The following is a 27,248-nucleotide window of genomic DNA, read 5'->3' on the forward strand; positions in this document are numbered from 1 at the left end:
TTGAAGTAATTATAAGGTTATAATTATAATTTATAACATTAAATCTTATGTCTTAGAAGTTTTTGATGATATATCATAAATTTTTATATTAACATTTCTGAATTAAAAATTTTAATATAATATACATTTTAGCACTTGGCATTATAGACTATCATCAGAAAACAATTTGGTAAAACGTCATCACGTGTAGCAATTATACACTTATTAAATATAACTAAATTAAACTCAAATGCTATTACTTTATCACAATTTTTTTAATATTATGGTTCTACTATTTCATTAAAATTGCGTCTTAAAACCTTTAACTGGCCGCAGTTGAAATAATCATAATAAACTCAAAATAAGTTAAAAGTGATATTAAATTATAAAGCATTTATTTTAAAATAACTACAAAAAGATAACATTTTAACAAACCAAATGAAGTAAAAATATGAATTTTTGTGATGTTAAAACATTATGATAAAATAAAAATACACCCACGTTTGTTTTAATACATAACAAATGTAAAAAAAATATATATGATGATTTGTATCAAAGTATGAATAAAACCTATGGCTAAATTTTACCATTAAAATTAATTTCAGAATTAAATTATTATTAGTATATAAAATTAGTAAAAAGATCCATGAATTAAATTACTCAAGAATTTGAGTAATTGTGGTTTAATAAATAAATGTTTTTAACTATAACTTAAAATAATGATTCATGAATTAATTAAAAATATCAATATTAATTTTATTATTTTTATTTTACTTAACAAGGAAACATCATAGACATGGATTTAAAATAAAATATGGTTCTTAAGAAGTCTATTTCAGAACCATCTATGACAGTCTTGAGAAAGGGGACAACATGAAAATTAAATTAAAATTGTTTTTCTTACAATCGTAATAATACCAATTTTATAGTTTAAATAATGTAAATACAACCAAAATTAGCTATTACACAATTAGGTATTAGTCCAATTGTCGAACTCTAACTCTATGCGCTGAAGTTTTTCACAAGACGGAACAAAAAAAAAAAAAAAATATAATAATAAACATTTCTTTACAAATAATATCTACAATTCATCTTTAGGCTTCTCGCGTTCTACTTCTTCTTCTTCTTCATCTCCTTCCTCGCTCTGTAAAATAACATGTACATGTATTTATAATTACTATATAATATTATTGTTAATTTATTTAAGTGAAGATTCAACAGTAGACTGTTATTATTAGCCCAAACATATATTATACAAAATTAAAACATACATTTAGAAAATATTTATTATCTTTCTATAGTGTGGCCTGCCAACCAATGTTCAATTGGGGATTTAGACAGGATGTCTGATAAGGCTCTTGTTTGTACTCGTCATTTCTTTCAAATACATGTTTAATGTTAAACGAGATGTGCAGGGATCACAGAATGGAGAATTATGTTTTTCATTACATAGGCATGTGTTAGGTGGTTGAATGGAATATTCAAAGTCTACTTAAACGGGTTTCTTTCCAACTTTTTAGTTTATCATTACGACCATAATTATGTATATTTTTAATGTGATTGGAAATAGAATTGTCACGCCTGTTTTCCAGATAATATACAGTTTTAAATCAAAATTTCAATTTTGAATCAGAAGTAGAAACGGGAATATATATGGACTCATTAGTGAGGATGGCTATTCATTTTTTATAACAATATAATGTTAATTACCGTTGTGCTAGGAGAACTTTCTTGTTTTCCATCAGCTTCGATAAACTTAATGATTGCTTCTAATGTTCTGTCTCCATTATATTCAATGGCCTGTTTAATAAAATGTAACCAATTAATGAAGTCATTCATAGAATAATATTCTACAACACTTTAAAATGTTCACAATGTGAATAGTTTTAAGAACAAATAGAAAGAAAAATTAAATTTTGTTTGATTTGCAATACAAATACAAACAGTAAAATGAATTAACATACTTTTGGACTATCTCCTTTTGGATAGTATGTCAGTGTAGGGAAGCTGGAAATTTTGGTGTGCTCAAGTTCATTAACTGTAGCATCCATTTTTGCAATGACAATATCATCTTTATCGGCAAAATATTCTCCAACCTAAAATATAAATTAATGAAAATAAAAACTTTGTTGAAGTAAAAAAAACATTAGGTTGTATTTATTTACTTTATCGAAAATTGGTGCAAGCTGTTTACAGTGTCCGCACCATGGAGCATAAAATTCTACAAGTACATTCTTAGTTGAATCTAAAGCTACACTATCAAAGTTAGTAGCAGTCAAAGTCCAGACTGGAGTTTTGTTCCAATCTTCGGGTAATTCTTCAGAGAGCAAATGTTGCTAAACAGAAATGTTATGTTAAAAATAATATCCAATAACTAATAAGTAATATCATCATACCTTAACTTTTCCTTCGACAAAATCGGAAACAAATTTCCTCACATTTTCTCCGGTTAAATCGGGAGATTCTGGTTTAAATTTGGTCATATCGTCTTCAAGTTTGATTGCCCTCATGCTTGGTACTTCATTCTTTTTCATTCCAAAGAACTCCAAAATCCTTTGATGTTCTTCTTCATCAGCATTAATAGTAACAATCACAATCTAAAAAAAAACAATTTCAGATTAATTAGATATGAATTTATTAAAATATGATTTAATTTACTTTTCCTCTGAAGTCAAGTGCAACCGGCTTAATGTCATCAATGAATTTTTCAAAATGTCCTTCTTTTTTAGATAAGAAGAGCAACAAATGACTCTTAATCTGACCACCAAATATTTTTTGAGCAGTATCTTGGTTGAATTCTATAATGGGAGGCAACGAATGAACAAAAATAAATGTCTTGATGTCTTCAACATTGGCAATATCTTTATCGTATGGAACTATCTTTTCGTCAAACTAAAATTAGTACAAAAATATATAGTTAATACTTAAATAATAAATTACATAACACAATGTTAATGCTTACATCTTTATATAAAACAAATTTATCTTTGTGCTCTAAATTAGAGAATTTAGAATAATCTGATACAAGACCAAATGGATGATCATCAACAGAATCCGCTAATTCTGAAAATAATTTTGCAGCATCTGATTCTAAATTTTCGAAATAACCAACAATAGCAACATGTTTTCCTTCAATGAATGATTGTACTTCTTCTTCTGATTGCAATACTTTTGCAGCTGGTCCAGATTTCTTTAACACCCATTGAATGATTTCATCTTTAGTTCGGCCACCTAGTGTTAATATACAAAATAATAATTATTATTATAAAACGAGAATTTGATGAATACTTTTTAAATAATATTAACAATTAAAAAACTAAATTATTTTTTGTACCTGAATAGTCAATTGGTTTTCCACTTTTAAAGAACTTTAAAGTTGGATACCCACGGATTCCAAACTGTTCAGCCAAGTCACTCTCAATAGTTGCATCTACTTTGCCCAATTTAACTGATAATTCATTTTGGGCTAAGTGTTGAGCTGCATTTGCATATTCTGGTGCTAATTGTTTACAGTGACCACACCATGGTGCATCTACAAAATGTACACAAAACAACCAAAATTATAAAATAAATAAATAAACATCAACGATACATCACAAACTTGAAATTTATTAAGTATGTTATAGTAAAACCTCTTAGAACGGAAGTGATTTTTTCGTTGTAGGGAGACTAAAATAAACGGGATATAGATTATACGTGACTATTGTTACTTTCCATTGTAAGGAGATCTCTGTCTTAAAGAAGGTCCGTTATAAGGAGATTTACTGTAGGTATTTGGTTTTCATAGTTCTTATGATATAAATTTACAGCTTATAAATTTTAATTACACATAATTTTTATAAAATGAGCCGTGTAGATATGATTTACATTGATGTCATATCCCATAGAGAAACTGAATATTTCTTTTGTTATTGGTTTACACATTTATTAAACAAATATTCTACATAGCTTTAAGGTATGGTATCTAAGATGAATGTTTGTCATATAATGCCCAGATATTTAAATATATACAGCCATATTTTTTTTTTCATAGGTATATAAATATGGAATAATACTAATATAAGATACAGTAGAACCTCGATTATCCGAACCTCCGTTATACGAACCCTCTATTATCCGAACTATAATTAGCGTATACGAACGTTCTGTTATCCGAACATGAAAACTTGTGTCCGGCAGGTATTGATAATTATGTCAAAAAAATATAATAAATGTCATGTATTTAATTATGTATTTATTTATTTCTAATAATGTATGTATGTACCTAATGTATTTCTAATAATTTAATGTATATCTGATAATGTAATGTAATATGTAATGCAATTCTAATAATATATTTATAATAATAATAAATAATTAATACATAATATTATAAACATTTTTTATTTTATATTTCCAATATCCGAACTTTTGCGTATCCGAACTAGATGCGGTCCCAATTAGTTCGGATAATCGAGGTTCTACTGTATAATTATATAAATAAAGATAAATATTATATATTTGAATAAATTTACAAAATATATTGTACTATACAAACGTCAAACATAAATAGAAAAAAAAGGTGGGCAAGTGGATGTCGCTCTGCTGTACTGTAGGTTACAAGTGGGTCACTGTATAATGGATGGTATTAAATTTGAATTCAATGATATATCATTGTATAAGAAAAACGATTCTGAGTGGAGACGATATGTCAGTCTAGGTATAAGACATATTATACACTTATCTATGGTATTAAAAAAAAAATTGACCTATAATAAATTCCAAATTAATCATATCACAATATCCATTAGGTACATATAACGCGTTATACATCAACAACAAACCGTGATACTATCATCATAATATATCGATGAAAATATTACAAATTAGAAGTTTCAAGTGCCCACGAATAATATTATACAATCACAACAAAATAACTAAAATAGTTATTCTAGGTTTTTATGTAATTTCGTCCAAATTTGAACTTAAAATGACTATACAAATAAACTGTGCTTGTGTATTTTTTAGATTTTTTGGTAACCGAATTATCTATTTACATGGAATCTTGTTTTAAATTTTCAATCCTTAGCTATAAAAACTGAACATTTTATAATTTATTAATTACAATGGTTGATAATTTTCGAGATTTTGATAAATTCTGTCCAAATTTGATCTTTAAATGCTTATAAAAAAAAACTGTGCCTATGTATTTTCAATATTTTTCAACTGCTATTGTAAAAATATATCAGGAGTCTTGTATTAAATTTTTACACTTTTTGGCCCAACAGATAAAACTTTATTGATATTTATAGAAAAAAAAACTAAAAAAATTGAAAACTGAAAATGCCCGTAAACAGCTCAAAAAGTGTCAAAATATTTTCAAAATTGTATCGTGTATAGGAAATGCTAATATAAACATTCAGTGAAATTTTCATGTATCTACAGTTATTCGTTTTTGAATTACAAGAAAATAAGGAAATCGGTACATGAGAAATCGAGTGAATATCTAATGTTGTAAAAATATGAATTTAAAACGCTCATAAAAATTTAATTTGACTTTCTTGTAGAAATTTTTTTTTTGATAAAGTTAGACAAACTTATGAGGAATCTTGTATTAGATTTTAAAATCTTAGATTTAAAAAGAAAATTTTTTATGAATTTCTAACTCAAAATAATTTGCAAATTTTCGTGATTTTTCCGTATTTTTTCAAGATTTGAACTTTAAACGTGTATAAAAAAAAACTGTGACTAAGGATTTTTAATTTTTTTCATCTGCCTTTGAAACAATAACCTAGGAGCCTTCTATTAAATTTTCAAGCTTTTTTACCCAACAAATAAAATTTTATTGATATTTATAGAAAAAAAATTTAAAAAAACTGAAAACTGACAATGTCCGTAAACAGTTCAAAAAAAGTCAAATTATTTTCAAAATTGTATTGTGTATAGAAAATGCAAATATAAACAACCAGTGAAAATTTCATGCATCTACGGTCATTTGTTTTAGAGTTATACCAATAACCAAAATCGATTTTGTTAAAAATCGATTTTGCGTAAAAATTCCCGTTTTTTCTTAATTTTTCTTTTGTTTTTCACATCGCTTTTGAAAACTACTGGGAAATTAAAATTTTGACCTCCCCAATGCACCAACGATATTCACTTTCCCATCGAACAAGATACTGAAGTCGAAAATCGAAGCATTATTTCGACTACTTATCGTGTACACAGACACAAAAATAAAAAAATAAAAAAAAAAAAAAAATAAAAAAAAAAACACACATCATTGTAAAATCAATACATTCATCGTTTCACTCAGAATCTAAAACAATTATGATTATGTGCAATTACTCAAAAGGAAGTAGAAGATAATAAAAAAGATAACAAAATTAAATAATAAACTTTCACGATAGCTAAAAAATGCAATAAACATAAGAAATATTTTATTCTGAATAAATGAATTAGTCTAGTTAAATAAAGGTATGTATTTAGTCATTACATTATATATATATATATAAAAGATAGTCAACACAAAGCAGTAAAATATAGTTATTTTGTATGGACTATGGATGTAAGAATGTATCGTTATATTATGTATTAAACTTAAGTTACCGGTTATCTATTTTAATAGTACTAATTAGATACCTAGGTATTATATTTTAATTCTCAATAGAAATAGTAATAATAAGATTATACTTTATTTAAACATTATTAATTAAGAAAGCTTTTAACAAATATAAATAATTATAATAAATATTATTTGGATACAATTTGTAGTGAAATTATAGTAAAATTGGTAACATATCTCAAAACCCTATTTTCTAGGTAATTTTACCCTAATTGAAAATTAATTTTGTCATCATTTAAATTATTATATGCATTAAAAAAAAAATGTTTTCTTTTTTTTATCAGTTGTTATATTAGTCTGAAAATTCAGACCAAGCAAAAATATGGTTTTAAATATTTAAATTATAAATACTGTGAGTATTTTTATATTATATATTATAATAAGTAGTAGGTACATATATGAGTTTTTATTAATAATAAAAAACAAAGTTTTGTGAAAAATATGTTTATAGTAAAATAGATTGTACATATGGCAAAGTTAAATATAATATACTTAATAACATTGAATATAATATTATTCAGGATATACAAAAATAATAGGATATATGTTCTAAATTATAATTATTAATTATAATGAATGAAGTGATAAACCTATGACTAATAAGAAATAATGTTAGGTATATTAAAGTTTTGATAGCACCATTCTATAATTAATATTGTTCAATATACCTAATATCAATTAATTTAATCTATTCAACATAATCATATTAAAGACATGATTTTCTCAGATGGAAAAATAATAAATGACTATAGCTATTAATTTAATAAAGCCATTTGAATAATAAGCTAAACAGTTTTTATTTATAAACTATAGCCTGTTCCAAATAATAGAGCACCAGTTATGTGCACTTTTTTCCCCTTCCACTGGTTGCACACCGCCAGACGGAAACAGGTCGCTGCCCGTTACGCTCATATTTGGAACTGAGTATAGATAAATGATTAAGAAAATATTTTAAGAAAAATAAATTGTTATTTAAGTACCTAAGTAATTTGCTATTGTAACTTTAAAATAATTATTAACTATCAAAAAATGAGAATTATACCTAAAACATATTTTCTCATAAAACAATACCCAATATTTGTAGAGGAAAAAGATAAAAATAGGATGTCAAAGCCATCATAGCTTGATTAGTACCTCTTCATATTTATTGATTAGAATTCTAAGAATTTTTCTTTTAAAGCTATGAAGTTTAAAATTATATTTAACTATTTTAACACACATTATATTACATATAAAATTGTGATACCATTATATATAAAATGTACCTATTAGTCCAGAGAAACTAGACATTATTTTACATTTGCCAAGTATGAGCTCCTTTTAGTCAAAATAATATAATTATATTTGTGTAGGTACTGTATTACGGTATGTATATTTGCAAAAAAAAAACAAAGCCATAAAGTCGATCTCCCTCTCCCCACTCTGAATAATATGGGGCTTGATCAATGGGAAAACCTCAGTGTCTACAGTTCTCAAATTATATGGGGTCATTGTGACGTTTTCTAACCTTTAAAACGATACAAAATTTCTGGGTTTGTGAACACGACAGCAATAAAACGTATACTCACAGAATTTGACGAGCAGGTATTCGGACGACGAGACGATACTTTGGAAGTTGTCTTTGGTCAACACAAGCACGCCCTCGTCTGACTCGACGGCCACCTGTTCCTGGACACCGGCGTCGGCGATCGCCGAGTTAACCAACAGGAACGCTGCGAACGCTACGTGAAGAATCATGTCGTCGATTCGATTCTGCAGACACGGAACAACAGAAAAAAACACGTCATAAAGAATACAACGTAAAAGGTGAGTAGGTGGTCACCGTCCTCCACACCGGTAATTATTGTTATAAAGTAACGTCGACACAACCGTGGACGTCGAGATCGACCCACAATACTACAGCCGTTGACACGGCGTTCGTAGTAGACGACCTTTTAGTACTTACCGGCGAGTGCTGTATTGTAGTGATGATTCGACGTGGATGCGTAAAATTTGAAAACCCTGAAATCTAAAATGAAACTTATCGGATCTGACGGGTATTACCACTCCAGGGGGGGACAACGACGACCGCTGCTACGTTGGTTGTGCGAATAGTGACGGGAAAATGTGCGGTCGCGGTGCTGTACGCCGCTGATAAAATGTTGATGATGTAAACAAAATGTTCATACTGGCTCGTGGTGCCCGATCATTGGTCCGCGAGCGCAGTGTACACGCGCACACATTTTCGAACCAATAATAATTGTAGTATGCGTCGTCCGCGTTTTCTCTCTCTCACTCTCGTGCCTTGCCGCTTGGCTGGCAGTGTCGTTGTGCTCATATTATGTCTTATCTCGTTTCAGACACGGCAACAACAAAAAAATATTGTTGATAATATATTTTATTATTGATTTCACTGAATGTTCGAGTTGGAACTGTTGGAAGAATAAAAATATTTTGGAGCCACTACCCACATAACTAATATTCATGATATTTTCTTGGTTTATGGCATGTTTAGTGCACCTATTAAGTATAGCTTAGTCCGTGGTCTCAATAGAAGATAGTCATCCAACTTACTATCCAAGTATTGGAGGAACCAGATCTCAATATGGGCCGGTATGTAACTACAACTGCCTACTGGTAGCAACTATAGATATAGTGGCAACTGGTAGGTAGTGTGGTACTCGTGGTAGGTATTACTGACACAGTGGCGCGGCACTGGTACAGATACTGTACACTTGATTCCAGAATATCATATTACAACGATTTTTAAGAATCAAGATGTCCGTGATTACCAAAATATTACTAAGACTTTCTGACTTTGTACACTGATTTCCATTAGTGATTTATCCCTCAGTACCTCATTAAATCGACACGTACTTCGTATTTCCTTATTGAAATTCTTTATGCCTACCACATTACTTAGGCAATTAAATGAAACATGACGTGTAATTATGTATCCGTCTTAGTAAAACAATTAGGTTATGTTCAAACCGTTCAGCCTCCAGCCTCTTGTCGTAGTAGGTAGGTAGATGAGGACATCGGTGACCGACACAACTTAAATATTGCAGCTCATCACCATATTCCATTACGAATAACGGGTTACAGGCTATAATATATCCCAGAGAATATTTTAAGAAATTTTATTTCGCAGACTGCATTGCAAAAAATCGGTGTTTTCCAATTTAAGAAAATGCGTGGTCCTTATATCGTTTACCCGTGAAATTAAAAGAAGAAATACAATTTTTTAAAAATTCGGGTGTTACAACTAAAACCAAAATTGATTTTTTAGAAACGGATTTTTCGTAAAATTTCATGTATTTTTCGGACGTTTTTGAAAACTAGGTACCTACTGAGAATTTTGAATTTTTACCACTCAAATGCACCAACTAGATTCACTTTCACTTCAGAAAAGTTACTGAGGCTGAAATTCGAAGCATTATTATTTATTTATTCTACTTTTCTTGTACAGAGATAGGTATTTACAAAAAATTAAAAAATAACACACACACACACATCATTGTAAAATCAATACATTCATCACTCCACTCAGAATTTAAAATTTCCTGTACTTTTCAAGCGTAGGAAAAAACAAAAAAAAAAATTAGGAGAAACGGGAATTTTTACGCAAAACCAGTTTTTGACAGAATTGATTTTGTTTTTTTGGTATAACTAAAAACTAATAATACATCTAATAACCGTCAATACTTTAAAATTTCACCAACTGTTTATAAAACCATATTTTCTACCTTTCAAAAAAAAAAAAGTTAATTGGAAAGTAACATTGATTTTCTATGAGAATTTGATATTAAAATTTTTACGAGATTGGATATTCACCCGTAAATTAACAATTTCTGAACAATCAATGCTTAATATTTTGTTGAAATTCAAAAACAAATAACCGTAGATACTTAAAATGTTCACCAAATGTTTATACTAGCATTTTCTCTATACACGATTAAATGTTCTAAACATGTCGAGCAATTTATATTTTATAGACATGAGAAATTTTTGATTTGTTTTATTTTTTAATGTAGTTAACTAATTTTTTGTTATGTTAAAAAGCTTGAAAATGTGATACAAGTTTCCTCAAACGTTTTTTATAATAGACATTCAAAAATATTACAAATGCAATTTGCACGATTTTTTAAAAACCATTTGACAAAATTGATCAAAATCACGAAAATGTAAAAATTATTTTTTAGTTTAAAATGTATACAGTGTCCAATTTCATATCAAAAATATTGAATATTTTAAACAAGGTTTAAACTACCTAGTATTTCATATTGTAACCAAAATATATACGGATTTTTTTTCGATATTTTAATTTCAAACTTGGATGAACTTAGATATTTAAACGAAGAATAACAGTTTTAGTTAATTTGTTGTAATTTAAAAATATTGTTCGTGGTTATTTGAAACTTTTTTGAAGTATGCTTTTATACTTTATACACACAATGACATTTTCAAATGCAACGTTTTCGAAAAAAATTAATTCAACCTTAAATTAAGTACATTAGCAATAATATCAAAAAATATACTTGTAATATAAATTATAAGTTGACCGGATATTCACCCGTAAAATAACAATTTTCTTATTTTGTTATAATTAAAAAATAAAAATTTGGTATAAGTGGATGTTGCTTTGCTGTACAGTAGGTTATAATGATACAATATCAGTGTATACGAAAAATGATTCTGAGTGAAGACGGTTTGTCAGTCTAGGATATTTTATATTATATTTATATTGTTATTGCCTACTTATTATATTAATACGCTGTGGTAGCCGGTACCTAAGTTGAATTAATATTATAAATTTACAAAAAAAATAACTGAAATCGTTTTTCTTGCAAGAATAGTTATTTAATGTATCTAATTTCGTCCAAATTTTACCTTCAAATAACTATAAAAAATGTCCAATTCTTGTAGCTATAAAATGTTTATTCTTTATAAATATTTGACTACAAAATCATTTTAGATTCTGAGCGAAGCGATAAATGTATCGATTTTACAATGATGTGTGTTTTTTTACTCACTTTCCCATCAAACAAGATACCGAAGTTGAACATCAAAGCATTTTTACTGCCCCAAAAAGTGCGACGATGGACACAAAAAAAACAACAAACAAACATCATTGTAAAACCAATACATTCATCGCTCTGCTCAGAATCTAATAAACATATGTAGATACATCTACTTAAAATTGTCACCAAATGTTTATTTTATTAAATATTGATAACAAATCTCGCTGGATCAAAAAGCTTGAAAATGGAATACAAGGTCCTCCTAGTTGTTATGATAGTAGTTCAAAAATATAAAAGATGAATATGCACGATTTTTTTACGAGCATTTAAAGATATAATTATGACATTTTCAAATTTTTTTATAATTGAAAATTTATAAAATGTTCAATATTTATATAGCTAAGCATTGAAAATTTAAAATAAGGTTTCTCATAAGTAATTATAAAACTTATAAATTATTACTTAAACCAATAAACATATAAACACATTTGTTTCATAAATATGTCTGGTTCAATTTTTAACAAAATCAGATTTAGACAGAGAATAACAATTTTAATTATTTTGTTGTAATTTAAAAATATTATTTTTGGGTAGGTATACTTGAAACATTTAAAATATATTATTTTATTTTCTACATCACGCACCGAGCATTTTAAAATAGAATGTTTTCGAAAAAACGCTGTATTACTATATAATAGTAAAATAAATTACTTTAATATCAAAAATTCATAAAATATATTTAGCATATAATATAATGTAGGCTGATAGACCATCTTCGCTCAGAATCGTATACAATGATTTTATATCATTGAATTCAAATTTAACACTTCCATTACAATGACTTATACGACACCTAGTGTATATGTACATGGTAAATCTGTTACCCACTTGCCCACTTTGTTCAACACGAATCTCTGAGACTATACTGACTATAAAACTGTTGTGACGCTCGTGATGGTTGAGTGTGAGAAGTTTTGCCCTCCATGGTTTATTTTAAACTTTGGTTTTCAATGACTCTATAATAGTCTAGTCCCAGTAACTATTGAATCCTATAGTTACTCCCATGCTCTTTATCTGTATCTACCCGTCCTACCTATGTCCTTGTTGTGCAGTCGTCACCCAAGAGCCAAGAGGCTCCTATAGGTTTAATCCTATTTTTTTTTGTATAAACTACCTACTATAATAACGTTCCAGTTTTAACTTTAATATAATTGTTGACCTTTGTTTTATTGTTATAACTTATAACTAACTCATATTTTTGAGTTTTGATCTCCAATCTATGTGACTATGTGTAACTGCAGAGAAAATTGTAAATAGGGTGAATAAAAATATTACTACCTAAAAGGAAACAATCTTAAGATCAATTTTTATAACATTAATTTTGATATGTTTCAATTATGAAATCAATTTATTTAAAAAATAGACTCAATTATATGTATATACGTAGTACGTAAGTACGTTTATAAATATACTCTATTAAATTGACAGTACTGGTTACTTAAACATAATATACTAAATACTTATTGAGGAGTGAGAACAATAAAACAAATTTATAGTAGGTATAATAAAGTTGGCCGAGTTTGTTGGCTATAATAATCATATCACAAACCCTGAGCGTATTTTTTTTTATTTTTTTTTTGGCATTCGTTTAATAGAATCCTGGCTATTCTTATGTGCTTATTTAAACGTTTGAGCATTAATTATTATATTTTATGTTATGTTCTTTTAGATATGCGAGTGTTATAACATATTTGTACAAATATTTCATATCGATTAATTTAATTTGACAAAATAAAAATATGGAAACTACAAGTAACACAACAAATACTTTACAATCTGAACTATTTCTAGAATTGAACGAGGAACATGAATCTGGTGATACTCATAACATCAGAAGTAAGTTTTTTTTAAGCATAAGTAATAAATAATAAGATAGAGCATAGTTCTAACAATTTAAATTAATACATTTAACCTGGTTAAATCATTGTATAATTTTAATCTAAGCGTGTAGTAGCTAGTAGGTATATTGTCATTTAATTTTTAACTACAATGGATAAAACATTATTTTTTAAAGTAGGCACGCACAATGTTACAATATGTGAAAAATATGAAATTCGCCTATAATATTTTATATCATATAATATGTATTAGGTACCTATGTAATATGTATACCATCCAACTTCAGTACAACTGTTTAAATAAAATTAAATCATCCTAATATATTAAATGATACCTTTTACATCCATAAATTATTATTATATAATATCTACTTTAAAATATATGGTATAGGTGTTATAGTTATACCTATTATATTGATTTTATCGAATTGTCTTAAATCCATAGGTGGTAAATATAAAATAGATGATCAGTTGTTACATGCCGAAAATAGGTGCTTATTTTTTTTTTTTTTGGTATTAAGTTTTAGTACCAATAGGTATTTTATATTTTAAAATTTTAACTATCTTTAAAACTTCATTCATTTTATAAAATAACTTATTTAAATACTTTATTATGTATTAATCTATTTTATAATAAAAAAATTATTTCTATGACTTATGAAAGTTATTGCAAATACAAATTTGTATAGCTTTACAGCAGTGATTTCCAACATGGGTGGTACATCCCGCTTGTGGGCTTTTTTAAATTTGAGGGGTGCGTTTAATTTTATTATATTTAAGAATTTAGTATATACAAATCAGAGACGGGTGGAATGAGATTTTTGAAAATCTAAAAGGGGCGTTGAGTAAAAAAAGGTTGAGAACACTGTTTTACAGGAACCGATACATAAAATAAGAACTCGACATCAGTATGCTAAACTTATGGGAGGCCCTAGTTAAACAAACTCTGTGTAAATTCATTATCAGCTGTTCCTCCCCTTCAAAAAAAAAATAAAAATCCTGGTTTCGCTCTGACATTTTTAAGCACCTAGACATAATCGTTATTTAATATTTGTAATAAGGATAAGACTGTAATTATACTAATTAATAAGATAGAATAGCTATAAGATCACCGACGCCACTTCGAAACCCCGTAAAAATTTTATGTTGAATATATAATGTTACTATACTATATAAAATATAAATATATAGTACTATAATACTATATAAATTATAGTAAGTTGTTTAATACTTGTAATAATAAACTAATAAAAAAAATTAATGGAAAAACGAGAATTCTTAAACAAAACCAGTTTTTAAAAATCAATTTGATTTTTTTGTTGTAGGTAGTATAGGTACCTAATTATGAAATGAATATCTTGATATTTGCGCCGAATATTTAGTGTTTTTTTTTTGCATTAATATTAGCATTTACTTGACATAATATAACTTTCAAAATATTTTGTGTAAAATGACTATAATTAGATATTTGATATTATTAACTTTTTTTAGTTCGATTTATGTATGAAAACATTGTTTTAGAGTAAAGAAGCTTGACAATTTAATGCAAGGTTACTCACAGTTGTTCAGACTCCAATTAATAATATCGAAAACACAGTCACGATTTTTTTTTAAAAGCATTTAAAATTCTAATGTTTACGAAATGTTAGCGAAACGCTCAGAATCGTTTTTCGTATGCAATTAATTTAGTCATTTAATTTAAATTTTTACACTTCCATTACAGTGGTCTACGCGTACTCAATGATGAGGTACCCTTGACTCCTACATGAGCTAGTGAGATGAATCTTTTTAATGGTACTTTAATTTGTAAACTGTGATTATAATTTATAAGCATCAAAATATATTGATGTAGATCTTGACTCTAGACCAACTTTTATTTATAAATGTAATTATTAAACTATGTCTGTATGGTAGGTATAGATATTAATAATGTAATCTACATAATATATTTTATTAAACTACCTAGTCCCTTTATTAAATAAAATAAAACATATAAAATATATTTTGGTTTATAATATTATTTTTGATGATCGAAATATTTTGTAAGAATTTATGGTAAATGCAACTTGGCCCATCCATAATATATAGCCCGTATAGTTATCTAACTATATATATAGTAAAAAAGGTGGATCGTAAATTCGGAAAATGTTTGCCGATAATATGGCGTACCTATAGCTTACACAAACATGACCTCATTTATTTTCAGGCAACAAACAGCGCATCTTGAATCGCTTATAAACTATAAAGTCCAGAAAAATATGACTAAAGCATATACGAAAATAACATAATTGTCTAATTATTATACAGAACTAATATTTTGAAATAAAAGTAGATTGTAGATAGGAAGCTACCAGCTAACTATATGGCTTTATGTGGCTATATATATTTAAGATATTCATAAATACTATTAAATTAAATAAAGAATAAAAACATTATTTGAAAGTATATCTTATGGTATTTGTTAACATTCGTGCTATCTGGATATGTTCAATAATTATTAAAAATAAAATTAATATTGACTTGGTTTTTATGTCTATTGTTGTTAACTTAAAATTTTAAAATCATTTTCGTTTACAAATCAAATTTTTATTACCTAAAAAGATGGTTCTTTTATAGTTAAGCACATTATTAAATAATATTTTAGAACTCCCTAAATGTCATTTTTAGTTGAGCCTGCAGGATAAAAATAGAATAGGTACCTACATTATACTTGATAATTTATTATAAATTAAATTAAATTATGTGAATGACAAAATTGTTTTTAGATAAGTCACTTACAATTTACAATTACTTACATTATTAATTGTTATACATATATTGATGTACGTATAGTGTCGTACTGTCGTATACAGTTTAACGGAATTAAATATTTTCAGTAGGTATTGACCTCCTTTCACAAACCAGTAATGCGTATACAGTTAGGTACATACATAATACATATGGCATTTGTGTCTGTGCAGTGTGCCAGTGTGAAGCGCATCATATTTATATTTTTTTAAAACAATGTATTGTAATAGATAGTGATGGTTTATAAAAATGTAACATTGCATACAATTCCCAAATTTCAGAAAAAATGAAACACACAATAGGTAACTTGGAAAATTATATAAGTAAATTATATAGGCAGGTACTTATAGATCACACGTGGTGCCAATCATTCTAGGATAAATATAGATACCTCGATAGATACTGTGCGCAATGTAATACCAGTGGTGGTTTTGAGGGGGTGATGCGAGACGATACACTCCCCCTTTCCTCTGAGACTTAATTATATGTAAATATTAAAAATTATAATTTGTGGCAATTTTATTAACAGTAAATATTACAAGTTTAAAAATACATTTAACAAGAATAAAACGGATAAGTACTCTTGGGCAGTCTTTGGTAAGAGGATAAAAATATGTTTGTTTGGTACAATGATAATAAATTTGCATCCTCCTTCATTCTATCTTTCATAATGAATTCAATTTAAATACCGTACCAAGTCAATCTAATATTAATACCCGTAAACAATTAGTATAATGTGTTGCACTCTATAATACGGGCGTTTGTAAATTACATTCGATTTTATTGAACTGGTATCTAGTAAAACTAAAAAGAGTACTAGGTATATTATATAGTATTTGCGTCTGCCATTGTTCGGTTTTTAAAATGGGTGCCTATAATGGCTATAATGATTTGCACCCCATATAGTATCAAAATGACCTTGAATTGATCAATATCTATTTAAACATTGTTGTACATTTATTGGTAAAAGTCTGGTAAAATTGTATGCGTAAAAGACAAATTTTTATCGCTATACTATTATAATAATCATTAATCAATTAATTATCGATATCAATGATCTTATACATTATATTAATGTAATATTTTAATGCAACGCCATGGAATATCTAAATGTATGTGTTCATAACAATACTTTAAGGACTAATATTATATTGTTAGTCACCGCACAATGAACAAAATATGAAAACAAAATTTAACTGGAAACCTAAAATCTAATTCATCTGGTCATAGTTTTATAAAATAAAATATTTAAACATGGAGAATAAATATCTCACGAAATTATTACAAGTTCTAACTGTAGATAATACTTTTTGAATACACAATAAAATTTTCTATATTAAAACAAAATATTGTTTCTTTTTTTACGTATATAGAGTGTATTTGTGTAATTATTTACTTCAACAGAATAATGGGCTCCACTGAACATGCCCCTATGAGGGCCCACGGAAATATCAATATGTAAAAATGATGTCACATAAAAGTGATTTACGGAAATAGTTTAATAAACAGTCGATCATGATAACTATCGAAGTTAAATTGAAATAAAAAATAACGTAACTTAACCTTAGAGGAAATAAAAAAAAACGAGTGGCTGAGTTTTTCAAGTTATCCTACAATGTAAGACCTACATCATCGATATATCATGACTCAAATGTATTATTGTTATCATTATTATTATTATTAACTGAATATATAATTTTTCTAATATAAAAATATTTTGAAATAACCTAATAGCCATATAGGCCAAAAATTAAATTATTTCTTCGTGGTATATTCTCTGGGCTCTGCAGGATAATGCTAAATGGATTTCATAAAAATCATATTATAGGTACTTAGGAAGGTACATAAAAAACCTCCAAAGTTTAGTGTTTACTACACAGAAAGGGATAGGTATCTCAACATTTATTTGGCGCAAATTACTACGTATAGAAATGTATGTCGAAAATGTATTGGACATAGGTATATTACAATTTTCTCCCTTCGTTAATTGGGCGCAATTTACATTTTTTCCTTTACAGTCTATCGTAACTCCTATAGTCTAAATTAGGTGTATGTAACTATAAATGGCTTAATCTATTGCTGCAGATGATAAATATTGGTCTCCATAGTCTATCCACCTTATAACAAATACCCAATTGAATAAATAAATTATTAACTTTGGCTCACAAAAAATATTCACCATATAGTATAAGTAGGTAGGAAGTGTGTAGGAACCTATGTAATTTCCAATAAACTATCAAAATAATCACTAAAACATCGTTGTATGCACTTAAAAACTAATATTTCCTAAAAAGTCAAAATATGCATATACATTTACAAATCGTGGACTCAGAACCAAAAGGTGCTACCTCAAAATATCAAATTGTTCAGAAGAGCCATTTTAAACTATTATGGTTTTAAATTTCATAGTTAACAAAGTTGTACATCGTGTTTTGTACTTACTATTGTCTATTTATACTTAGCATGCAATAAGATCAACTAGAAAATAATATGTAAAGTATCTGGTAGGTATATAGGTAATAGGTATGCACGAATAAGTCCTTTCTCTAGTTTATAGTTATCATTTGTAAACAAATGTATCGTGTGCTGGTAGTTGGTTTAACTATTGACTAAATTATTTATACAAATTTGTATATGACTGCAGTATGACACATTGACACATTTACATACATCTGGCGATTTCCCAGTTCCCGACACCCAATTCGCTGAAATACTTATACTTTTGTATAATCATGATATTTCAAATTATAACTTAGCATTCATAAAGTTGACTTAACTTAACTAACACAAGTTAATTATAACACCGTATGCGTTATAGGTATACCTACTCCGTACACATTATTAGATGAGTTAACACATTTTATGTCGATTACATATTATTATTATTACCTAATTCACAAAGTTGTCGAAAAATTAGACATTTAAAAAAAAAACCAATAAGAACTTTTTTTCTAACGGCAATTTAGGAGTTGCCAAACTTGGCATGAGCCTTACATTTTTGCATGCATCCGTAGCATTACATTCAACATAATTTAATTTATAACAAAATTATTGGTAATGTTTAGAAATCGATTAATTGTATGGCCGCTTGTGAGAGGGGAAAATGGTAGACAATTTTTATTGCCTTCCCCTGTCATGAGTGTCTGCCGGATCTAGTGACGCATCGCTGTAGATAAGTATACACGCCACACGCGGTATCGAGGTTTAGTAGTTATAATATATAATATCATTGATTTTAAATAATAGTATAATAATAGATTATTTATTATATATTATAGATTTTTAATTATATTTGAGATATATTTATTATATGTAATGGCCAGGGCTCGGGACTTATAGCACTTAAAATCTTTAAAATAAGCGCTTAAAAACATCAATATAAGCACTCAAATAAGCATTTGAAAAACTTAAATTCAAGCAAAAATATTTCATCAAAAAAAGAAAACTTTCTTTTTATATGATAAAGTAGATACTATAGACATAATTTGTATAACTGTGCTAAAAATAATGATTACCTAGGAAAAGTTTCTAACTGAAAATTCAAAAAAAATAAATAAATTTGTATACTATAAAAAAAATCAAACTTCACTTTCGAGACAATTTGCATTATTATTTATAGATATTCCGAGGGATTTTCTGAAAATTAAAATGTAAACGATATTTACAAATAGTTGAAAAAAAATTAATTAATTAAATCTTACCGTCATAATAGCATTAAATGATTTAATTTTAATTCTATCAAAAACAACTTATCAGTAAAAAAAAACCATAAAAAAGTAGAACAACTGGTCAAAAAAGCAAAAATAACCAGAAAACTGGAAATAAGCATTTTTTTGAAAAATCGATGAAAAAAGCATAAAAAAGCACTTTCAAATTTCATAATTGAACGTGTCGTAACACGGCTTACACTTCCATAGCACTCTGCTACATTTTAAGTCAATCCATAAAAATAAGCAAATGCTTCAAGTCCCGAGCCCTGGTAATGACATGTAATTTCAGTGTATGACTGTATGAAGTTGTAAAATATTTCAGATCACTCAATGGTGTACAGTATACGGTTATAAATATCTACACAACCAAAACAAATAGGTTGTACGCTATTGTATAATTGAATTTTCCATTTACATAATAAATTCTGAAGTTTATAGAAATGTTGGTATCATTATACTACCATTGTAATGATTACTGTGCTGTAAATCGTCTGTAACCATAATACAGAACATGGCGCACGCACGGAAGTAGTACCGGAAAACAATATAATATTATACATCGTTAATTACGGCTATTTTAACATTATTTTTCGGTGATGTGAGTAGGTATATAGTTAAATAATGAGTACAAATTTGTAAAATAACAATAATTACAACAGTAATCATGCTGTTACACTATAAACAAAAATGATAAGTAGGTATTAGTTTCGACCGGAGCCTGCAGATCGGAGCACTTATTCCTCAAATATTGGTGTTCGAATCGTATTTATCACAAAAATACAAAATAGAATACTGAATAGTACATAATATTATATACAATGTAAAATACATAAATGTAAAACCAGTTGACAAATATTTTATTTTTTTCATAAATGCGAACAAATGTTTTTAGGTGTTAGGAGCACGTTTAAATTTAAATGCCAACCAAATAAGCCTTGTCCAGAACAATTATCCATTGATGAAGATGGTGATCTAGTAGTTCGAAGAAGTCCGCTCGCCAAAGGCATTATAATAGGTAATTAATAATTATTATGAAGATACCGTTATATATAATAATATACATAATATATTATGTGATTCAACATTATTGTGTTAACAATAACAAACAATTAATATTTGACTTTGACATATTGTAGAACATATAAATCGAACTTCATTAAATATGGTTGGTATGCAAGTGTGGCGGAGCGCGTTATTAATGGGTGACTTTATTTTGGAAAACAGAGATATTTTCACCAATGATCAAATTGTATTGGAACTTGGATCTGGAGTAGGATTGACTGGTATCGTAGCTGCCATGTATTGCAAAGAAATCATTTTTACAGGTAAATCTGGTTATTACTATTGATAAATTACTATGATTTTTAAAAATGATATAATATACTATATTATGTAGACATATTAGTATATTACATGCATACTACTAACCTATATACCTAAAATAGAAAACACTATAGAGGAACTAAGAAGGAACTTGCTTTGAAGTTAAGTTAGTAGGTATACACTAGCACTTTTCTCCAGACCAGGCATATCAAACACGCGGCCCTCGGCTCCTTTTTTTATGGCCCGTAAATAGCAATATTTACGAACAGTTAGTTGAAAAAAAAAATTATACAATTTTCCATTCGTGTCACAACTATGTTAGTGAGGCCGAGAGATATACATTATGTTACTTTTCTGTCTCATCGAAGTTATCGTCTGATATTCTGATAAACTGTCATTTAAGTATTTTAGATAAAAAAAAAGTAATGGATAAAATTAAAAATGTGTATAAAATATTTTTTTCAATTAATTTGTATGTGCGTTTGTATAGTTAACTATTAAATATATTTGGCCCACTTTGAGTTTGACGGCATTGCTTCAGACGTAAGTTTAATGATGTGTCTTTTGTTTTTAAAATTTTAAATGGTGATACATATTAATTTCCCCAAAATATTAGAAGAAGTAGGTTGGTTGGTTCCAACTTTTTACACCAGATCTAAGATTACTTTTTATGAATTATGAATCATTATCCCACACAATTTTATTGTTCAATAGTTGTAAAGAACCTGATAGAACCTAGAAGTCGAATGCTCGGGTTGCAACAGGCAATAGCCTTGATAATTTTGACTTCAATTACGATTGTAAATCTACTTCAGAGTTTATGTTTAAATTTTAAACAATAATACATTTTTTACATAGAAAATATTTTATATATAGGTATATATATATGAAATATGTATTCATTATATCTTCATATTTAAGAATATTGTTAATTCCATTAGATTAATAGTTGTTATATTTAATTAAATTTAATGTACCTACGTTAAATGTATATCATAATTCTAAATGCATCTATATGTAGGTACACTATATTGCTCTCCTGGGCGTCAATAAATAAATAAATAATATGAATAATTGTTATCATTTAATTGGAATTTTTTTAGATATCAACAACAAAGACATATTGTCAATGATTGAAAAAAACATAAACTTAAATCAAGATTTAATCGTCAGTCGAACGACCGTTTTGCCGTTGAATTTCAATGAACCTGAATTATTGAGTGATGCACTATGCGAGAAGTTAAAAAATATACATATTATAATAGCTGCAGATGGTTCGTTAAATTTTATATATTATTGACATTACAAATTGATAGAATTAAAAATTAAATATATTATATGATAAATATTATTTTGAACTGATAACTGAAAACTCACAGTGTGAATAAGTGTGATCATGATTTAAGATAACACTAAATATTTCGGCTGATATGCTTTAATTTTATTCAGTGTTTTTTTACGACAATGCGCAGAAAATAGTAATAATGTAATATGCATGGAGGTATGCAATTGTAAAATATATAACAATTATTTTTCAAATTCAAATTTATAACTTTTTTTCCACTCATACACAGTAAAACAAAATTGTTCATTATATTTTAAATATATATTTTAGATTCAAAGATAAATATATTGATATAAAAATGAGGTGAGTTTAATTTTTTTGTGTCTGCATCACCTTTTGGGGCAGTAAAAATGCTTCTCATTGAAAAATTAATTCAGTTAGTGTATTCAAGAGGCCAAAAAAAAAAATTCTCAGTAGTTTTCAAAAGCGTTTTTATACCTAAGAATTGAAAATTAAAAACAAGGATTCTTATAAGTAGCTCATATACTGTAACCAAAAAATATATAAACACAATTTTTTTTATAGATATTTTAACGTAAATCAAATTTGAACGTACCTAATTAGATATTTAAATGACGAATAACAATTTCAGTTATTTTGTTGTAATTTAAAAATATTATTCGGTAGTATACTTGAAACTTTTAAAGTACCTACCTATATTAGTAGATTCTGTACAAACAATGACCATTTTCAAATGAAATGTTTTCGGCAAAAAATAATTCGACCTAAATCCTATTGTATCTATTACTGATAGTTAAATAAATATAGGCTGACAGACCAGGTATTTGCTCAAAATCGATTTTCGTGTACAATGAGTATTTGATATAATTTAATTCAAATTTAACACGTCATATTCATTACTGTCACCTACACGACACCTAAAATAAACAACACTACAGCAGAGTGGTACACACTTTCCCACCTTTATTTTAAAATCGAACCGCCATTTGATTTCGTGTGCTTTTTAACTCACTATCAATCGCTCAAATTTTAAAAATTTTAAAAATAATAATGTAATTTAAATTTCAATCAAACTCAAAAAGGGGGAGGTTTGTGATTCAAAAATAATCTTTATTGCTGAGCTTGAGAGAAAAAATATGACAAATTTAAATTTGCAAAAATAAGTGTAATATTTCTTTGTCAAATAACAATTTTTATCGAAAATATTAAATAGTACCTACTTATGGACCCCTATTCGAGCATTGAGCTAGATCATAAGCAGTGGGGCCCATTATACATTATATTTTTATCTGTATAATGCAAATAAATAAAAATAAATATTAAGTCCTTTGTGCAGTAAAAAAAAATCCAAAATCAAGTCAAAGTTTTACCGGCCGAAATATTTACCTACTTTAAATAAAATAAATTGTGATCACACTATATAATAATATGGCTGCGTACGAGTTGATTCCCGGGTACCTGTTTACTAGTGATGATCAAAACAGTACCAAGGCCAAGACTTTAAAAATCTTGGTCTTGGTCTTGCAGATTCAATCTTGATCTTGGTCTTGGTCTTGCGCAAGACTCTTGCGATTTTCACAAAATATATTTAAAAAACTATAGTTTTAAAAAACTAAATAGCTGTGTGTAGGTTTTTTACTATGATCTCTAAGATGAAACTTAAGTCCAATATATTATATAGTATATTAATAATTCAAACATTAACATAAAACAAGTCAAACAATTACATTTTTTATTATACTCGTATAGAACTTTGCATTTTAAATTATTTAATTATGCTTATAGTATTTTACTTGTATTTGTATTTGATAAATCAATTTACCAGCATAACTAACTTTGTAAGTTCCTATTACATTTATAATAAATATCAATAGGTTATTACTAATTACTACCCGATACCTATTTAGGGGCGGGGGGGGGGGGGGTGATAGGGTGTATTATATCGCAAAAAATGACTTTACGGGAATAACTCTCAAGCTTTGTAGAATTGTCGGATTTTGATGACTATTTTTTTATCTGAAAGAAGAAGACTTCCTACAGCCCGCATCGATATCTGATTTTGTATTTTATTTCAAATAATTGTCTTAAAATATTGTATTTTTTTTTTAGACATATTATAAAGTTTGAGAATAAAATATTGAAAAACAGAGACCGATGCGGGCTGTAGAATATTTCCATCTAGCAATTAAAAAAAAAAATTGAAATTTGGTTGATTTTACAAGGCGGTATCGTTATTCCCGCAGAGTGTAGTTTTGAGGACAAAATAGTATCGGCACCAGGCGCCTTAATGAAATCTAGATACACTAATGTGTTTTCGGGGAAAAAAAAAATTTGAAAGACTGCATGTGTCAGTGATGGTCTTGCTTTGGTCTTGCAGCTTCGGTATTGGTTTGGTCTTGTTCTTACCAGCCTAATCTTTGTCTTAGTCTTGGTCTTGGTCTTGGTCATGCAGCATTAAGAGTCTTGTGAGACCGCAAGACCAAGACCAATTTTGATCATCACTATACTGTACTGATACCGTTGAGTTGATTCACGGGTCATTAAGAGGTAAGTATGTACGAGTTGATTCCCTGGTCATTTTAATATATTATTTTCAATATATAGTCAAATATTCAGCCTATTAGCCTAATCCAAGATACACCACGAGGAAGTTGGTTGACAAGTTTCTCAAAAATGTTGTTCTTTTAAGTTTTTACATATTTGAAAATCATTCAATTTTTTATTAAAAAATTTAGTAATTAGATAAAATATTATTATTAAAAAAATTTAATAATTTTGTAAAAATGTATGACACATTGTTTTTAAAAATTGGTATCTGGTAATGAGATTACCTGCAGTATACCGTGACATTACTCGTACCTAATAATGACCAGGGAATCAACTATAATACATAAAGTAGGTCTCGGGAATCAACTCACCTATAGCGAACAATATGATAGGTAGGTATTTTTTATAAAATATATTACATATTATATAATATATATATATATATTATAATACTATACAATAATTTTTTTTTCAGTGATTTACGATAACTACATTACTGAACAATTTGTCAATACCCTAAAAAAATTAATGACAATATCCCCTAGAAAAACCGCTTATATAGGAATGGAAAAAAGGTACTTAATATAATAAATATAAATACATTTATAACGTACTTACTACCTATATATTACATATTACATGTTAAAACAAACTATTTCTGTTCAGGTATGTATTTAGTTCAGTTGATTTGGAAGTTTGTGCTCCATGTTACGAATACTTCAGCGATTTGTTATCACAAAATAACAATTGGTGTCAAGTGCAACAATTAGATTGCAATTTTTCACAATACTTCCAATATAACAAAGCCAAAGAACTAGTTATATTCAAATTAACCGCCAATCATTCCATGTAAAAATAAAATGTACGTTAATATATTGACTATTGCCTATTTGGGTTTTTGGGTAAGGTTATTATTGTAATTGAAACAATATTAAATTAAATAAGCATTAATCAAGTGTTTTACTATGATTTAGTTTTAATCTTTATTGAACATAACCTAACCATAACAGAAAAAATGGTGGTGACTGGTGAGGTTTGTGCACGCCTGGAGAATCAGCCTATATTCAATGTAGATATTATATACAAAGCATGTATTATATAACCGTACATTTAAACATTTTAATATTATATTAATAATACATTATATAAAATATTCGACCCATACACACAAATTAAAATGCATTCTTTACTGGCTTGTTCTCAAAATCTAAAATACAATTTATTTATAAATAAATAATAAATAATAATAATTATAATTTAGTTTTAATCCGCCAATACGTTATAACAATTGATAGGTACTCAAATATTCTAATTATTTTTAAATGCTTTTTATTTGCTTATAGCTTTACTGATTGCCAACTGCAAACAATACAAAATATATATTATATAAAAAAAGTCTCTAAATAATTTGACGTGGTTTCTCTCTTCTTTCCATTAAAATAATTGATCAGTAAAGCTGTACGTTGCTCTCCCACCATCCCTCCTAAATACTGAATAGGCTTATAAAGGTCATTAACCCAACTTAAGGTTCTAAGTAAAACAGTGAAAATGTTTTTACTCTTGAAAAATTTAACATAAATGCGTGACACCCCGTGGATAACACTGAATGTCACGCAACAAAAACCTTTTAGCGTCTAATGCCGATACAATAAATAATTCCAACTGTTAGATTTAATGGTGTTATAGATATTTATCAAATATCTACTTGAGCAAAACGTTTTTTTAGTTGAAATATTTAGTTGTTTCTTTTGTTATTTGTTTATTTCATTACTTACCGAAACACGAATATAGTTATCAAAAATTGTATTACTTATTATTAATCGGTACCTTACTATAGTTATAGTTACCTAGTTTCCTATGTCTTTATAGCCTATAATCTGTAGATATCTACTTATAATAATATTTGATTAATTAACTATTAAGGATTAAATATGACAGTAGGTACCTACACCTGTGGGCTGTGCTGCTGCTACATGTACATTTGGTTATTTTCTGTCAAACAGATTTGATATAGGTATACACAGTTAGTGGCATAACCAGGGGGTTTTCGGGTTGTTAAACCTCCCCCCTTCGTTGCTTTCTCCATCCTAATAAATG

The 27,248-nt window shown here is 27.6% G+C and overlaps 2 protein-coding genes across 5 annotated transcripts; one reads left to right on the forward strand and one right to left on the reverse strand.

Moving 5' to 3' along the window:
* Positions 1-729: 729 nt before the first annotated feature.
* LOC132944521 (protein disulfide-isomerase) lies at positions 730-8,317 on the reverse strand. The gene is made up of 9 exons (XM_061013909.1): positions 8,149-8,317; positions 3,314-3,511; positions 2,942-3,210; positions 2,638-2,871; positions 2,376-2,576; positions 2,145-2,315; positions 1,944-2,075; positions 1,690-1,779; positions 730-1,123 (listed from the first exon to the last, which is right to left on the reverse strand). Exons 1-9 carry the CDS (start codon positions 8,315-8,317, stop codon positions 1,061-1,063), a joined length of 1,527 nt encoding a protein of 508 aa, XP_060869892.1. The 3' UTR covers positions 730-1,060.
* Positions 8,246-26,851, forward strand: LOC132944523 (methyltransferase-like protein 22). 4 transcript variants are annotated; one of them, XM_061013911.1, is made up of 8 exons: positions 8,833-9,172; positions 13,310-13,476; positions 20,868-20,990; positions 21,112-21,300; positions 22,402-22,572; positions 25,627-25,726; positions 25,818-26,053; positions 26,126-26,843. In XM_061013911.1, exons 2-7 carry the CDS (start codon positions 13,380-13,382, stop codon positions 26,002-26,004), a joined length of 867 nt encoding a protein of 288 aa, XP_060869894.1. In that variant the 5' UTR covers positions 8,833-9,172; positions 13,310-13,379; the 3' UTR covers positions 26,005-26,053; positions 26,126-26,843. The 4 variants fall into 4 exon arrangements, with proteins under 4 accessions (XP_060869895.1, XP_060869894.1, XP_060869893.1 ...); XM_061013912.1 differs by lacking the exon at positions 8,833-9,172 and adding an exon at positions 8,246-8,386 and having other exon boundaries at positions 25,818-26,844; XM_061013910.1 differs by having other exon boundaries at positions 8,834-9,172; positions 25,818-26,843.
* The last annotated feature ends 397 nt before the right edge of the window (positions 26,852-27,248 follow it).

Source organism: Metopolophium dirhodum, chromosome 5 (assembly GCF_019925205.1).
Source record: "Metopolophium dirhodum isolate CAU chromosome 5, ASM1992520v1, whole genome shotgun sequence".
In the NCBI taxonomy this organism is placed as follows: Eukaryota; Metazoa; Arthropoda; class Insecta; order Hemiptera; family Aphididae; genus Metopolophium; species Metopolophium dirhodum.

Excerpts from the sequence above, each read along its gene's own strand:
- LOC132944521 (XM_061013909.1), bottom strand. The coding sequence starts at position 8,317 with ATGATTCTTCACGTAGCGTTCGCAGCGTTCCTGTTGGTTAACTCGGCG. Across the intron at positions 2,872-2,941 it reads AATTTGTTTTATATAAAGAT|TTTGACGAAAAGATAGTTCC; the intron begins GTAAGCATTAAC and ends TACTAATTTTAG. Across the intron at positions 1,780-1,943 it reads CAAAAGGAGATAGTCCAAAA|GCCATTGAATATAATGGAGA; the intron begins GTATGTTAATTC and ends TTTATTAAACAG.
- LOC132944523 (XM_061013912.1), top strand. The coding sequence starts at position 13,380 with ATGGAAACTACAAGTAACACAACAAATACTTTACAATCTGAACTATTT. Across the intron at positions 20,991-21,111 it reads CGCCAAAGGCATTATAATAG|AACATATAAATCGAACTTCA; the intron begins GTAATTAATAAT and ends GACATATTGTAG. Across the intron at positions 21,301-22,401 it reads CAAAGAAATCATTTTTACAG|ATATCAACAACAAAGACATA; the intron begins GTAAATCTGGTT and ends GAATTTTTTTAG.